Here is a 14,085-nt window from a genome sequence, read left to right on the forward strand (position 1 = left end):
TTTGGCAAGTATGACAGATGTCAGGAATGATGGCATGGTTAGGTGCAATATAAAAATAGGATCATGAAGTTTACACTGGAAATGTGAATTTACAAAGCAAAGGAACACGGTATGGTTGGGCAGCAGGAGGGCTTCCATTAAAAAGGAATCCTGTGCTGCAGGATCGATTTAATAGCATCTATCTCTTTGCGTTTAAAAGATAAAGCAATTTGCAAGAAGAAATGATTTTCTACATTTTTCAGAAGCATGTTCATTATGAAAAGCAAATTTTAACTACATAAAATCAGAGAATTGCAAAACTGACCCCAAATAAACATTTGTTTGAATTCCTTCAGCAAAATTAGCAAGACAGAAAGAAGGAAGCAGCTACTCAATCACCTTAGAAGATTCCTCCCACCATCTTTCAGCTATGTTAGTTCAATTAATCACTTTACTTTTCCTTGTTTGGCACTTAGGTTCCCAAAAGATGTTTGGCTGTGATCGGAAAGAAGTGCTTGCCTTTAATTTGGTGGTTCCTGCTGGACATGCACCATTCTTCTATTTCTCTTTCAGGAGATAATGTCCTAGGCTGTCAATGAATGGGAAAACATCTTATCCTTCCAGGCTTCCACTCAACTATGACGCATGCCCCTGCTTTCCACATCTGCTGGTGCAGAAGCTCGAACCCTGGCCTGTTGTCTCCCACTGAGCCATCCCGCTTTCCATGTGTCAGTGCTCTTGACCCTCTGCCAAATTCTGAGCAGCTCCAAAGTCAGCTGCTTTAGATCACAGTCAATGCTTCCTAAAAGAAAGCCAGTAGCAGCTGCCAGTAACATGGCCTTCTGTAGTCAGCCTCTTCAGTTGGCAACGAGAGCCTGGTCTGGCATTTAAGAACTCTCTTCTTCTGTGGCTGCCTGGTGGAGGAGGCCAGTGAGCTTCTTCCTAAGCTTGTGCCTGAAGATGATATCCCTGGTTAGGTGTCCTTTAGTATTTTTCAGAAGCAATACCATACAGGAAATGAGCTAAATCAGAAAACCAAAGATAGTCCTGGTATTCAAAGAAATCAAAGGGAGAACCAGAGAAAGCCTTATACATAGTAATTGTTTAACCTAATATTTCCAGCTACATATAAAGGCATAAAGACTGAATACTGCTAATTCCAACTGAACTTAACTGAGTCCCTAACTTGATTTAGTTGGCTGAAAGACCTGGAAAATCTTTGTTTGACTTCTTAGTGAAAATTAAAACAAAACAAACAAATAAACAGAACCACCTCTTTTTCCATGTTGTGAGTTTCCATGGAAAACTGACAACCCAGAGAACACTCTTCATGATTAAAAGAGTGTTTTCTCCTTTAAAGAGCTTAGAGTTTAAATGAGATGTAGTTAAAATCCAAGAGCATTTGCTTGTGTATTATGGAATGATTGAAGGGTTTTCTATTAAGCAAAGGCTATTTTAGTTTCACTCTTATAAAAACATTTTGTGTTCAGTGTACATTCATCAAATGTTGGGTGGGGCATGTATACTAGGTAGTGACATTCATTTGGGTTTATACTGAATTTAATTTTCTGACATTAGGATACTTGTTATTGGCCACTGTATCTTTATTAACTTAAAATTTTCTTTTCAAAAGGCATCTCACGCCCTGGAGGGCAGGACTGCCACATCTAACTCCACCTGGGTCCAGCGTGCTTTGGTGTGAGAAGGTGTTCTGTAAATGTCGGAATGTCGTCACATCAGAATGTTGTCAATAATTAGAAGGATGCCTATACAGCATGTAGCACTGAGTTTCATTCAAAGTTTCACACATTTTGAGGAAAGAAATCATGCTTTTATTTAAACATGCTTCTTAACACTTGCCATTGCCATTTAAATTCAATCAGAGTAAATGTTCACATCTTCCTCATGATGTTTGGGCAAAGGCAGCAAAAACACTAAGAACAGACGAAGGGGAATAGGCAAGTGAAGTCAACAACCTTTCATTCAGCTATTACCTGGGGATTGGCCCAGGGCTAGGTGCTGGAGAAGAGGGAGATAACAAGTGGACTTAACACTCACTGGGCACCTATTTTAGGCTGGGCATTATCTCTAAAACCAGAAGTGCCTGACATGCATTGGCTCATTGCACTCTCTCAACACTAAAACTAATCAGGTTCTGCCGTGGTGGCAGGTCTTATAGTCTAGGACAGACTTCCTCTGACCCTTCTCCTTTTCCTTACTGGTGCACATCTGCCCCACCCCCACCATCAACCTAAAAAGGGGGGGGGTGGATGAAGGAGGTGAGGGAGAAGGAGGAGTGAGGCAGGAGAAGTCACAGGAGAGAGGGGAAGAAAGAGAGGGAGGAAGTGGGGAAAAAGAGGAAGAAGGATGGACCTGCCAACTAAACTGTCACACATTTGAATTTTTATAAAAATTTATCTTCACAGTCTTCCGAGTGGGACACCAGTCTTCTTGAACGGCTGATTTCATAAATCCATCATGGTTTTCAAACTTGTGAACAAATTCATTTCCAGTTTTATCAGCATCTTAGTTTTGTTCCAACAAACTCCTTTCCCCTCTTAAGATGAGTGGATGAGGAAGGGTGACTTGCCCGCCCAGAATCACGCTGTCGTTTTACTGCAGAGCCCAGGAACTCCAGCCAAAGATGTCCTAAATCATTTTATGTGGTAAAAGGTAAGACTAGAATGTAATATTCTTCATAATCAGAAATGGAGAGATATAGTGAATATTTTGAATATCACTTTAAATATATTTAATATTTTTTGAATATCATTTTTTATTTGTTTTTTTTTTTTAAGGTGTTGGGGATTGAACCCAGGGCCTTGCACATCCCCAGCCCTTCTAATAATTTTATTTTGAGATAGGGTCTTGATAAGTTCCAGAGGCTGGCTTTAAACTTGCTATCCCCCAACTTTATACTCTCCCAGTCGCTGGGATTACAGGTTTGTGTAAGACTCCAATCTTATTTATTGTATTTATTCATTTTTTGTATTTAAGACTCCAATCGTGTCATCGTGCCCAGCTTGATTATTTAAAAAAAAATTATTAAACCCAAGGTATCATCAAGTCCTTACCAAATAAACTGTGCCTTTTCTGGAAACAAAGGCAATTCTCTCCATCTCTCCCAGAAAGAAACCCCTGCAGGGTGGTCTCTGTTCTAGAGGGGAGATGACAAGCAAAGTGGGGCACTGGGATGCCCAGACCTGAGAACCCTGTAGGACTATGGCCCCCAACAAACAGCCACCAAGGATTTTTTTTCCCTAGAGATTCCAAGAATTCCTGGTTTTGCTACTTCCCTAATAGAGCTGAGGTAAAATTCCTGCTGTGTTAGCAGAGAGGACATGAACAAGGCATTCCTTAAATACAGAGAATTTCACACCTTCTTCCACATCTGGCAATTCCAGTGAATCAGACCACTACATGTTGAGGCCAGCTTCTATGCAGGTTAGCGGCAATTGCAAATTTGTACCTAAAATGAGTAGTGTGTCACCTAACAAGATACACTGGGCGGGGGGGGGGGGGGGGGTGCTTTCCTCCAGCTTCCATTCCTTGCTTCAATCAGCAGTTAGCAGGGATTTGTCTGTGGTTTAGTGAAAAAGACCAGAAAGGATTCTTGCTGTCAGGCCATGTCCCTGAAAACCCAGGGCTGAAAGAAAAACAACTGCCTGCCTTCGGGCAGCATCTTCAGGGCCCAGTGGAATGAAAAAGGCTAGTTGCTTCCCCTTCTCTTTAATCAGTCCTGGGCTTTCTTCAGAAACCACACGCCATGTCCTCGGTCCATTTTGAAAAAGCACAAAAAAGACTTTGAACTGCTCAGGGCCTGGCATTTGAACTCCAATTCTTTCATCGCTTCCCTCAGTACGTGGTAGAGAACATGTGCTGCATTTGTTCATTCATTCTGCTGACCAAGTAACAGGCCTGGTGAAAGTTTTTAAAAGTTCAAATTAGACTTCCTGCTCTCATCAGATGCCTGGGGAATAAAATAAGAGACATCTGGAAAGAGTGCTCTGCAGGAAAACCTCCAGAGGATCTCTGGCCCCAGGCCAGGGGAGAGGTCTTTGACATCTCCAGAGACACTTCAACTGCACAGGTCAGGGCCAGTCCTGGAGGTGGTATGTACTGCCAAGGCTAGCTGGGACCTCTCAGAGAGCGGACCGTTCAGAGTCATTCTTATTCTGGTCCTATCCTGAGCAGACTCTGAAATTATACACATTTCCTCTTTGGACAATTGACAGGTTATTTAAAAAGAAATGTCACCACCAAAAAGAAAGAAAAAAAAAAAAAAGCCCCAAGTTCAAATCAGAATTTCTGATTGACTCAATTCTTTTCTTCTACACCTACCTTGTAAGGAAATTAAGACTCCAAGTTGCATGTCAACTTGCCTCTCATCTACAAACTTCAAAAACAATAAAAGCTGGTGTTTTTTTTTCTTTTTGAGAAAAAAATGTTTTATTTATCTCAAGATCTCATTGAATTTAAGAGAATCAAACCAATGCTCCCTTCTTTTGACATACGGAGGCTTATGGAATAGAAATGCTGTGAAGAAGGTGGTTCCCTCAAAAACAAACCCAAACCTGATAGTGAAACACTCTTGAGAAATGCGAGATCAGCTTAATAAGAGACATACATTGACACACAGACGCTGGGCTTATTTTTTCAGACAAAGGATATATGGCTTCAGAAAGGGGTGGCATGGTGCCTACTTGTATGCTAAGCTTCTGAAAGATTTATGTGAATGGAATTTGAGGATGAAAGCTCTACTTTGCTAAGGCAGTGGTTCTCAGACTTCCTCTAGCATCAATCAGGATCCACTAACAGGGTTTAAACCACAGAAGGCTGGATCTTATTTCCCTTCCCCATAGACTCTCTGATTCAGTAGGTCATGGGTGGGGCCTGAGAACTTAATACATTCCTAAGTAAGGCAGATGTTACTAGACTGGGACCACACTTTTGAGAAGGACTGCTTTAAGGAAATTAAAATCCTTTCCATGTGGCCTGGATGCAGGAGTTTGCTCATGACCATCTTAACCATTTTGCCATCTCAATGACCTGATCTTTTTGCAATCTTGGTTTTGACTTCTGAAGGAGTCCAGGGACAGCCACCCTACAACAGCAGCCCCCCCTGGTATGCTGATTGTTTTAGCTTAGAGAGCAGTGGGTACAGGGAGAGGTTTGGCTCTAATACCTCCTTGTTGGCTAGGAGTCCAGACCCTCAGAAGAAGAGAAGGATTCCCTCTGGTCCCTTCCCTGAGCTTTCGTTGGCTAAACTCATTGCAGGAAGTGAGGCTGAAGTCTGTAAACTCACCTGGACACTTTTTGTCATACACCATTGTCTTCTATTTGGTCCCATTCAACATTCCAAAGAGAACCATTTAAAATTCATTATCTGGTCTATGGAACCAAGGAATTTATCCCTGGCCACTGTGTTTCTACAAGCCCACTGAGTGCCCCTAGAAACAACTGACTATTCTTCTCAAAACTGTCTATATTCTCCATCCTGCCCCTCTACGTTAAAGAGGTACATAAGCTTCGGAGCTGTGGGGGGTGGTTACACACTGTGATCACCTCTGTGCATCAGAAGTTTGTGTCTCTTTTTCTCATGCTCTTTCTGTTTATTTTCAGTTCATTTCAGTGAACTGTCAGAGGGCGAAGGAAACTCTTTCCTTTTGTTCCTACTCTTCTATTGACAAATTAGCAAAAATTTTTTTTTCTAGTCTCCTGCAATCTTTCTGTTAAAAAGCCTTAGACAGGTGTGTGCTTTATTCACTGGTACCTAGGAGGAGACCGAGCAAATCTATACCAGTTCTCTAATTTTCTTCTCTGGTAATGGTGGCAATTGTGGGTCTTCTAGATCCTTTATTTATCACCCTTCCCCTCAGACAAGCTGTCTCCCTTGGTGTCTCAGGTTTGAATGAGCATTTTACTTGCCTGCTCTTACAATATCAAAGAATTTATATACAATTCTAGGAGAGAGTTTTAATCAGCATCTCAGATTAGACAGAACACACAAAGCAAGGCTCTCTCTAAGCTTCTTCTTTTTATAATCTAAGGAGTGGCGCCCCTCGCTTGGTGCCAAATGGGGCCATCCTTTTGATTACAGGTTAGGTGAACTAAAATTTATTGGGGAAAAAGTCTAATTTTCCAGCGTGTTGGCTCAGAGGCTAGAGAGAGTCTTTAGGGATTAAATAATTCCCAAGTAACAAGTATATGGACTGAAACCAAATTTTATCTGTATTTCAGCTTCAGGTGTGGCTGCCACCCTCTGGAAAAGAATTTTTATGGGAACAGGCAAATACCCCTGAAAAAAAAAAAGTCTAATGGCCCCAGATCTACGTATGAAGAAATAACTGGAACAACTTAAATCACTATGTTCCTAAGACTTTAAAGTTCTATTAATAAAGGCAGAGTCAGTCAAACACAAAAGTTTAGTGTAACTCAAAAGTGAGTTATAAGGCTATTTCCCAGGACTTATTCTCCATCTCCAGATTCAGACACTCATTACGGTACCTTGCAGGTCTGTGGTAGTTATCAGCATTACCTGACTCATCGACTCTCATTTTTTTAGTAGGGCTGTCACAATTCTCATCATCAGACATTTCCATTTCTTCTTCACGACGGATGCCCATGAGCTGCTCACTTTGAGCGTTTCGGAGCTCCTGAAAGCAGAAGATACATGACTATCAGAGTCATGGACACAGCCATCCCACCTCTTCCCACTGGTTTCTGGGTATATTAAGACTGACATATCAATGTTTAGAATCTGAAGCTTGGACCCAAGCATCATTTCACCTAATCTGTGATGAAGTTCTAAGGGGGCTAGGGTAAAAAAAAAAAAAAAAAAAAAAAAGGTTAAAAGCTTTGGTGTCACACCAGGCCCTTTCACAAATTTTTAAATCTCTCTTCAGTCTCTATTTCCTCATTTGTTAGAAACGGGGGCATTAATAATCTAGCAGGTCTGTGGCAAAGTTTACACAGAAATACCTATTACTTAGCTAGCACAGCGACTGGTAAGGAACCTGAGCAACAGAAGTTTAAAAGAGCCTAGTCTATGACTGGCCCATGGGGTAACTTTAGGAACATTTCTTCTTCTTATCTTAGCCTCAGTTTGTTTCATGGAATAATTTGATGCTACGAATTTTGAGGATGAAATGAGAAAACGCACATACGAGTCTTAGCATCACTCTAGACAAATGGTGTGCTAAGCTGATGATACTGAGCTATTTTCACATGAACGTAGTGCCTTGCATGTACGTATGTGCCTGTGTGTGATCACACACATGTGCACACTCACAACATTCAGATATCCAAAGTTTAAAATTCTAAAGATAGTAGGGAACAAATTATAAAAACAGATGTTTCTCATTTTGGGTTTCACATTATCATGTTGGGGCTATGGTTTTTGGGGTGATGGCTGATTGTTTCAGCATTGCTTTTAGAGCCTACTTTCTCTACTAATGAGGGGCGTGGCTGCAATCCAGTCATTCAATTTCTTTGAGCCTTTTTCCATTCACCCATAAGCAGGGGATAATAATAACACAAGGCTGTTTGAATACAATAGTATACATGAAACCTCACTGAATAAAGAATTACACGTTAAATTTTTTACTACTATGCCTCAAATCAAGACATTGTAATCATTCCCTTTAAATAATTACATCATTATTTTTTCCCAAGCTGCATGTTATATATTGTGACTCCTCATTCATTCTGTTGTCTTACATGTATTGTCCTCAAAAAGTCTTACAGGGAAAAGTCTCCATTATTCTATTTTCCTTCTTTAAATTGGAGCCTCAGTAAAAGTCAAATTGTTAAAACAATAAATTAAATCACTACACTTAGTTTATTAGTGGCATGACTTTAAACATTGTTCCATTGCCCATCATCCCAGATGGTCGGTCCTCTCAATTCTTTGCTCCCCTTATCTCTTAGAATTTAACTACACATGATGGAAAGGAAATTATTGCTAACAGTATTTGGTCACTTCTGCACTCTGGGAATCACAATTGCAGAGGACAGGAAAGAGGGAAGGCAGAGAGGCAAGGTCCTGGGAAGGGCCATCACAATGCCTGAGAGGCCCAGGGATGACAGACAACACCTCCTTATGGGACCAGGCCACCTAGAAGAAATAAGTGCCAATTCTGCTTTAAATAACATCATTGGATCTTGGAGGTGATGTCACCCATGATCGGTGGGGAGAAATTTAGGTGGTGGACAGCAAATTTTTCTATTGATAAAGAATCCAACTGCCAGAAGGGTGGCTTGCAAATACTTAAAGAAAAGTCAGGTGGAAAGAATAACAAGGCTCAAAGGGCCTGTTGTTTAGTCCCTACATTAATGATAAACTGTCACACCACAGCTGTTTTTGTGGGGAAGGGTGGCAGAACAGGAAAACATGGGGTGGGGGCGCTGAGGGTGTTTCCACAGGGTGCCTCTGTATCAGCTGTAAATCACTAGTACACTTTAATAAATCCATAGAGGTGCTGCAGATAATTAACAGATGCTGTACATGTGAATGTGGGGGAAAAAAATCAAGCCAATTATCAAGCTTATATGCAACTGAGAAATCATCCACAGTGTCAAATTACCAACTGGTATTTAATCAATTAAGCGACATGTAGGAGAGAAACTCAAAGGTAATTTAGAGTTCCATGTCTTAATGTAAACCTAAAGAGGTAGCAGAGTGGCAGGAGGCGTGAAGCCCTTTTACAGGTGGACCTTTTGGACTGCATTCTACCTGTCCCTCTGCAGGGCACATTTCCACTTCCAGGACCAAGCAAAGCAAGCAGGCTTCCTTAGACCAGGGCTAGAAGCCCTGAATGTCTTGCTTTGGACAGCCCCAGTCTGGGGGGAGGCAGGAATAAGGGATGGTGGTGGGTGGAGTCAGACATGATAGGAAGCATGATTTAGATCAACATCTCTATCTGCTGACCTCCATGCCAATAATGGTCTTTTCATGCCCATGTTTATTCAGTACCATGCTACCTGCCTTTCTCTTAACATTTCTTTTAATAATTTTTGGCTTTTATGTGAAGGAAAAAAATTATATACTGATCATTCCCAAATCTGGATCATAGTTTATAGATTCCAATCTGTGTTTTCATCTGCATCAAAAATAGAGGACTCTGTCCCTATTGAAAATAACCCTTGACTTGGGTCTCAATTCCCTTTTCAGGGAGAACATCAGGAAAGTGCCCTCATTTGGGGGGCCCTGAAAAAACTCATAAGAAATCCCATCTCCTCCTCGCTCATAATCCTAAATAGAGGAACAGAACTGTATCAGTCACCAACCACCTTCTTAGGCACTAGTGAACAAAATGTTTAAAATGCCCTTAACAATAAATTGCACTAGCATTTTAAGTGTCCCATTATTGTGAAGTCATTCAGTAATAATGGTGATAATATTCGTGTGGATGTTACATCCCGTGCCACTGGTATTCAACTGTAATTTAGCATTAGTAAATGAGCACTTAAAATGCTACCCAGATGATTGATACCATAGTACTTTGTGATTCCTCAAACTCTTTGTGAAACACTTATTTTACAAGTGTGACCCACCATCATTAAATAAATAAATCTTACCTTCTATAAGTTTGTGATTTTTGAAAGAGGGGAATGTCATTTTGAGAACTTTAATATTAACATGCTAGAGATGAAGAGGCATCCAAATGAAAAACATTCTTTCACTTACAAAAAAAAAAAAAGAAGCAAACAAAGATAGTATACTTACTTTGAAATTACAGGTTCAAAGCGTACACTACACTGTGGAGTTAAAAATAACAGCTGGATGACCAATGCCTAATGTGACATTTTGGTCTGTCTAGGTGGCAAGGTGGGTTCCTTCCCTGAGGATAGATACTCACACTTCACACATGCACTGATGCTGAAGGGCCGACATCACACCCTTGTGACGTTTGCTCTGGGGAGATGTGTATAGAACCTGATGGCTTGGGAACTGACACTGCTTGTGATGAGAAGACATGGATGGAGAGGCATACCTGCCATTTCTAGCCCAAAGAGCAAACTGTCATCTTGAAGAACACTGGAAAAAAAATTTGTACTTTTGTCCTATGTTAAGTTACACTTTTCTTCAAACTAATTTGTTAGGAAAAATATCTTGGCTTACTTCTGAGTTCTGTACTATGAATGGGACAGATTCTCTTCTCCCTTTGTAGGGGAGAGGAATCTTCTAAGTGTTAAGTCGGCTGCTCTTCTTGGGGAAGGAACACGTCTGAGCTGACAACAAGACAGGACAACAGCAGGAGGACTGCCCACTGTCACAAAAACTGTAGTGGCTGCAGCCACACTATTCTCTGCCAATCCAGCTGTGTGATGGTGGTTAAAAAGTAAAAATAAAATCACCAACCTCAGAATGCTTTCGCCAAATGTCTATGTTCTTGCGCTGAGCTTTCGAGAAATGGTCCCAAGCTTTTTGTCTGGTGGAAGCGTTGAAAACGGCCACAATCTGCTCAACTTTGGTGAACAAGGAAGTCAAACAAGACAAGTAATTTATGTTGTGATCACTATAGGGAAGCAAAGCAAAGACACTAGGAGTCTATGGATGATGTCACAGTAGCTACAACATCATCAATATCCATCCAATTTGTGCCTTTATGTACTTACATTTTTAGCAAGGTTGGGGATGTCTCCCTTCAAGTCTGTCTCCATAACTTAAGGTTAAAACAAATTCCAAATATGACTGGCAAAAGGTCATGGAGATCTACTTCCAAATGTTTTCTGGCTCTTGTTTAAAATGCAATTTAGTAGGTCTATATACCTAGGTCTATAGATATATAGACTCCGGTATTGGCATATGAATAAAGATAAAGTAATGCCTGTTTAAGAGCTTAGAAGGGAAGCCAGGGAGGAGTAGCTGAATGAGAAGAGCCAAGCATATATCATTTCTTCTTTTGGTCCCATCTAAGGACTCCATTGCAGCCCTCTAAAGACATTACCGTGTCCAGGTTCCAAGGTGGGAAAATGAATAGCTGTGTCACGGCTTCCCTCAACCTCAGGGACTGTTTTCCTCCTTATTCTTGTGTCTCCCCCCACTGCATCCACTGCAGCCAGCCCTCCATCCCTCTGGCTGTCCCGGGAGCCATAGCCTCCTCGTCAAGACAGACCAAGGCTCACCCAAGTGGCAGCACTGCCATGCAGGTCTGATTTCAACACCATATGGTGCCTCTATAGTTCTTCATCATGATCACATACCATTCTCTGTTATTCTATTATCCTGTTAACAAGGATCCCCACAATCTGGCTCTCAAATCTCTTAAAAGTTCTAACTCTATTACCTTGTCTTCGTCTGGCACTTGTGTTGCTTCCAGACATGGTACTATTGGAATGATATGGGTGGAGGGGTTGTGATGAGAATTATATAGAGGAAGGGATAGAACTTAGTAGTAGGTGTTGTGTGGGGGGGCAACCAAATATGGACTCAATATTGCTTAAATAGGTATTGATCCAGTAAGCATGGGATTAAGGAAACTAGAGTACTGGTTTAATCACATGATCAAATCAGAACTTCTAAATATTTACTTAGAAGGGCACAGTTCAGACTAGGTTGTCATGGGTGTTAACACCCTATCGACATAAATCTTTTACAAGTGATTCCCAAGGCTCTATTATTTAAAAAAGGGCATCAAAGCTCTTCCAGATCTTCTAGTGTCTAAAGAATGTCAGAGAGTAAATAATGACCTTCACAGAAGCACAATACTCAATGTCTTAGTTTAAAAAATTAGCACATGAAATAAATAAACAGAGAAGGAAATAAACACCACTGGCACTGTGAATATCTTTACAATGCTAATAATTACTTCTAAATGTATGGGGACATTTATGTTTACTGTTTTCTACTTCAGGGGAACCTCAGCAGTAGACCTTTTTATTTAATAAACTGTCATCATTTCACACGATGAATTTGTTTTACTCAATTTTAATGTGAGGATTTGCCGCCAACTGGGCTCACACAAGTCCCTGAGCTCACGTGGCTTCTTTCTCGAACCTCACCTGGAGGAACTGGCACTGCTAGCTGAGCTGCTGTAAGTCCGGCCTTTGCCTGACCACCCCCCCCCCCCAGTGTGTAGCATGGCTGGTGGGGAAGATAATCTGTTTAGCTTGACTATCTGGACTTTGTTTGCTTTGTCCGCCTGCAGGCTGGGGACCTAGGGATTTCAGTTGCCTTTTGCAGGGGCAACGGTTGCAACAGTCAACTGGGATGAGAACATCCGGCAGGCGGTGATCATGAGATTACTAAATAAAGAGTAATGGGGAAGATTTAATAGCAGAACTCTTTGGCATCATTTAGAAGAGGAAGACAAATGGTATTCTGAGAGAAGAGCTGGAGAGGAAGGAGCAACAAAGGTTGAGGTTGATCATTGGGTGGTGATAGTCAAAATTCTGCTGTTAGTCAGGGAAGGCTCTTAATAAACAAGACACAGCTGGGTGCAGTGGCACATGCCTATAATCCCAGCAGCTCAGGAGGCTGAGGCAGGAGGATTGTGAGTTCAAAGCCAGCCTTGGCAATTTAACAAGGCCCTAAGCAACTTAGTAAGACCCTGACTCAAAATAAAATATAAAAAAGGGGGTGAGGATGTGGCTAGGCGGTTAAGCACTCCTGAGTACTATCCCTGGCACCAAATATATATATATGAAAGAGAAAAATATGTATGTTAAAAAATGTGTGTGTGTGTGTGGGGGGGGTGAAGGCAAGAGAAACCAATAATGCATACAGAGGAGTAGATAAGACAAAGCACTTATTAGAAAGACCCAGTGAGCTCAAGATGCACAGGTTTAAGGGTAAAAACAGATCAACTCAAGCATGTAGGTGTATAGCGATATCTCAGTTAATTCACATAACTACTCATTTATGTATACTATACATCTTGTATACATAATCTGGAAGTAATTTTATGCAATGTTTTAAATATTTATGTGCATGAAATAAAGTTCATTGTGTGGAATTTTGCTTGTGGTGTCATGTTGTTATTCAAAATTTTTAGAATCAAGAGTATCTGGATTCCAAATTTTCAGATTAGAGATGATTAACCTGTGCTATATTTCTCTGGCTTTCTGGAAGCTGACCAACATAGTATTTTGCAATCATCAACTGATAACTGGCAGACTTATAAAGGAATCTTGGAAAAACAAAGGTGGTGAGGATAGTGGGAAATTCCCTGGATCCCCAAAGGTATAGGATTTGGTTTTCAGGTGTGTCAGTTAAATAATTCACTGCATATAAAAGTTCTCATTTTAAAATTGTGTCACTATTGTTATTCTTTCTATATTAAAAGAAAATGGTACGATAAAAGAAAGGGATTCATGTTGAACCTAATAGTAGTAATCATCATATTTTAATTTACATAGGGCACTAAATAATATATTTTTACATAATGATATTATTAACAACAAATACTAGATTTCAAAATAATATGTCAAGAAGGATCATGTTCTGTAAAAACTATAAATAAAATTGTGATATAATTTCAAAGAAAACATGATTACTATATTCTAGGGCATAAATTCTATCTATCCATCCATCCATCCATCCATCCAACCATCCATTCATTCAACAAACATCTGAGATTTTAACTGTTAGAAATATATGATTAAGACATAGTTCTTACCCTTGATGAGATCTTAGTCTTTGGGCAGAAAGAAAGGGAAGCAGATAATTACCCTCTATAAGAGAGGTCTGCATGACTGCTTTGGGGACACAGACAGAGGAGAGAGTAACTAAGTAGGTAGGTGGAATCAGGGATCACTCCATAAGAAGGCAGCATTTTTGATAGGCCTTAAATAGTGACTCAATGACTACTCAGCAGAAAAATGAAAGTGGCCCCTCTAAGGCCAGAGTTATAAAAGGACTTCATATAAAAGCACTTAGTAGGGATGGGGCTGATGCTGGGAGAGAACTAATTAGGAAGAACCATGAATGCTGATCGAGACTCTGAACTTTATACTATATTCATGGGAGACACATGCCAGGAGGATTTGCTTAGGAGAAATAATGAAGGCTTACATTAAGGCAGAGGCTCTGAATGGAGGGCAGAGCGAATAGTCATTGGACAGGGAGCAGTGACAGAACAAGGGGCTCACTGGCTCTGGAGG

The 14,085-nt window shown here is 40.7% G+C and overlaps 1 protein-coding gene across 1 annotated transcript in view; it reads right to left on the reverse strand.

Annotated features, from left to right (window-relative positions):
• Positions 1-14,085, reverse strand: part of Enox1 (ecto-NOX disulfide-thiol exchanger 1) — a 521,404-nt gene that overhangs the window by 113,901 nt on the left and 393,418 nt on the right. Inside the window, exons 12-13 of the mRNA XM_077792681.1 lie at positions 10,343-10,449; positions 6,518-6,635 (exon numbers count right to left, since the gene is read on the reverse strand). Of these exons, the coding sequence (XP_077648807.1) occupies positions 6,518-6,635; positions 10,343-10,449 (225 nt within the window). The remainder of the gene's footprint in view (positions 1-6,517; positions 6,636-10,342; positions 10,450-14,085) is intronic.

Source organism: Urocitellus parryii, chromosome 2, assembly GCF_045843805.1.
Source record: "Urocitellus parryii isolate mUroPar1 chromosome 2, mUroPar1.hap1, whole genome shotgun sequence".
NCBI classification, from domain to species: domain Eukaryota; kingdom Metazoa; phylum Chordata; class Mammalia; order Rodentia; family Sciuridae; genus Urocitellus; species Urocitellus parryii.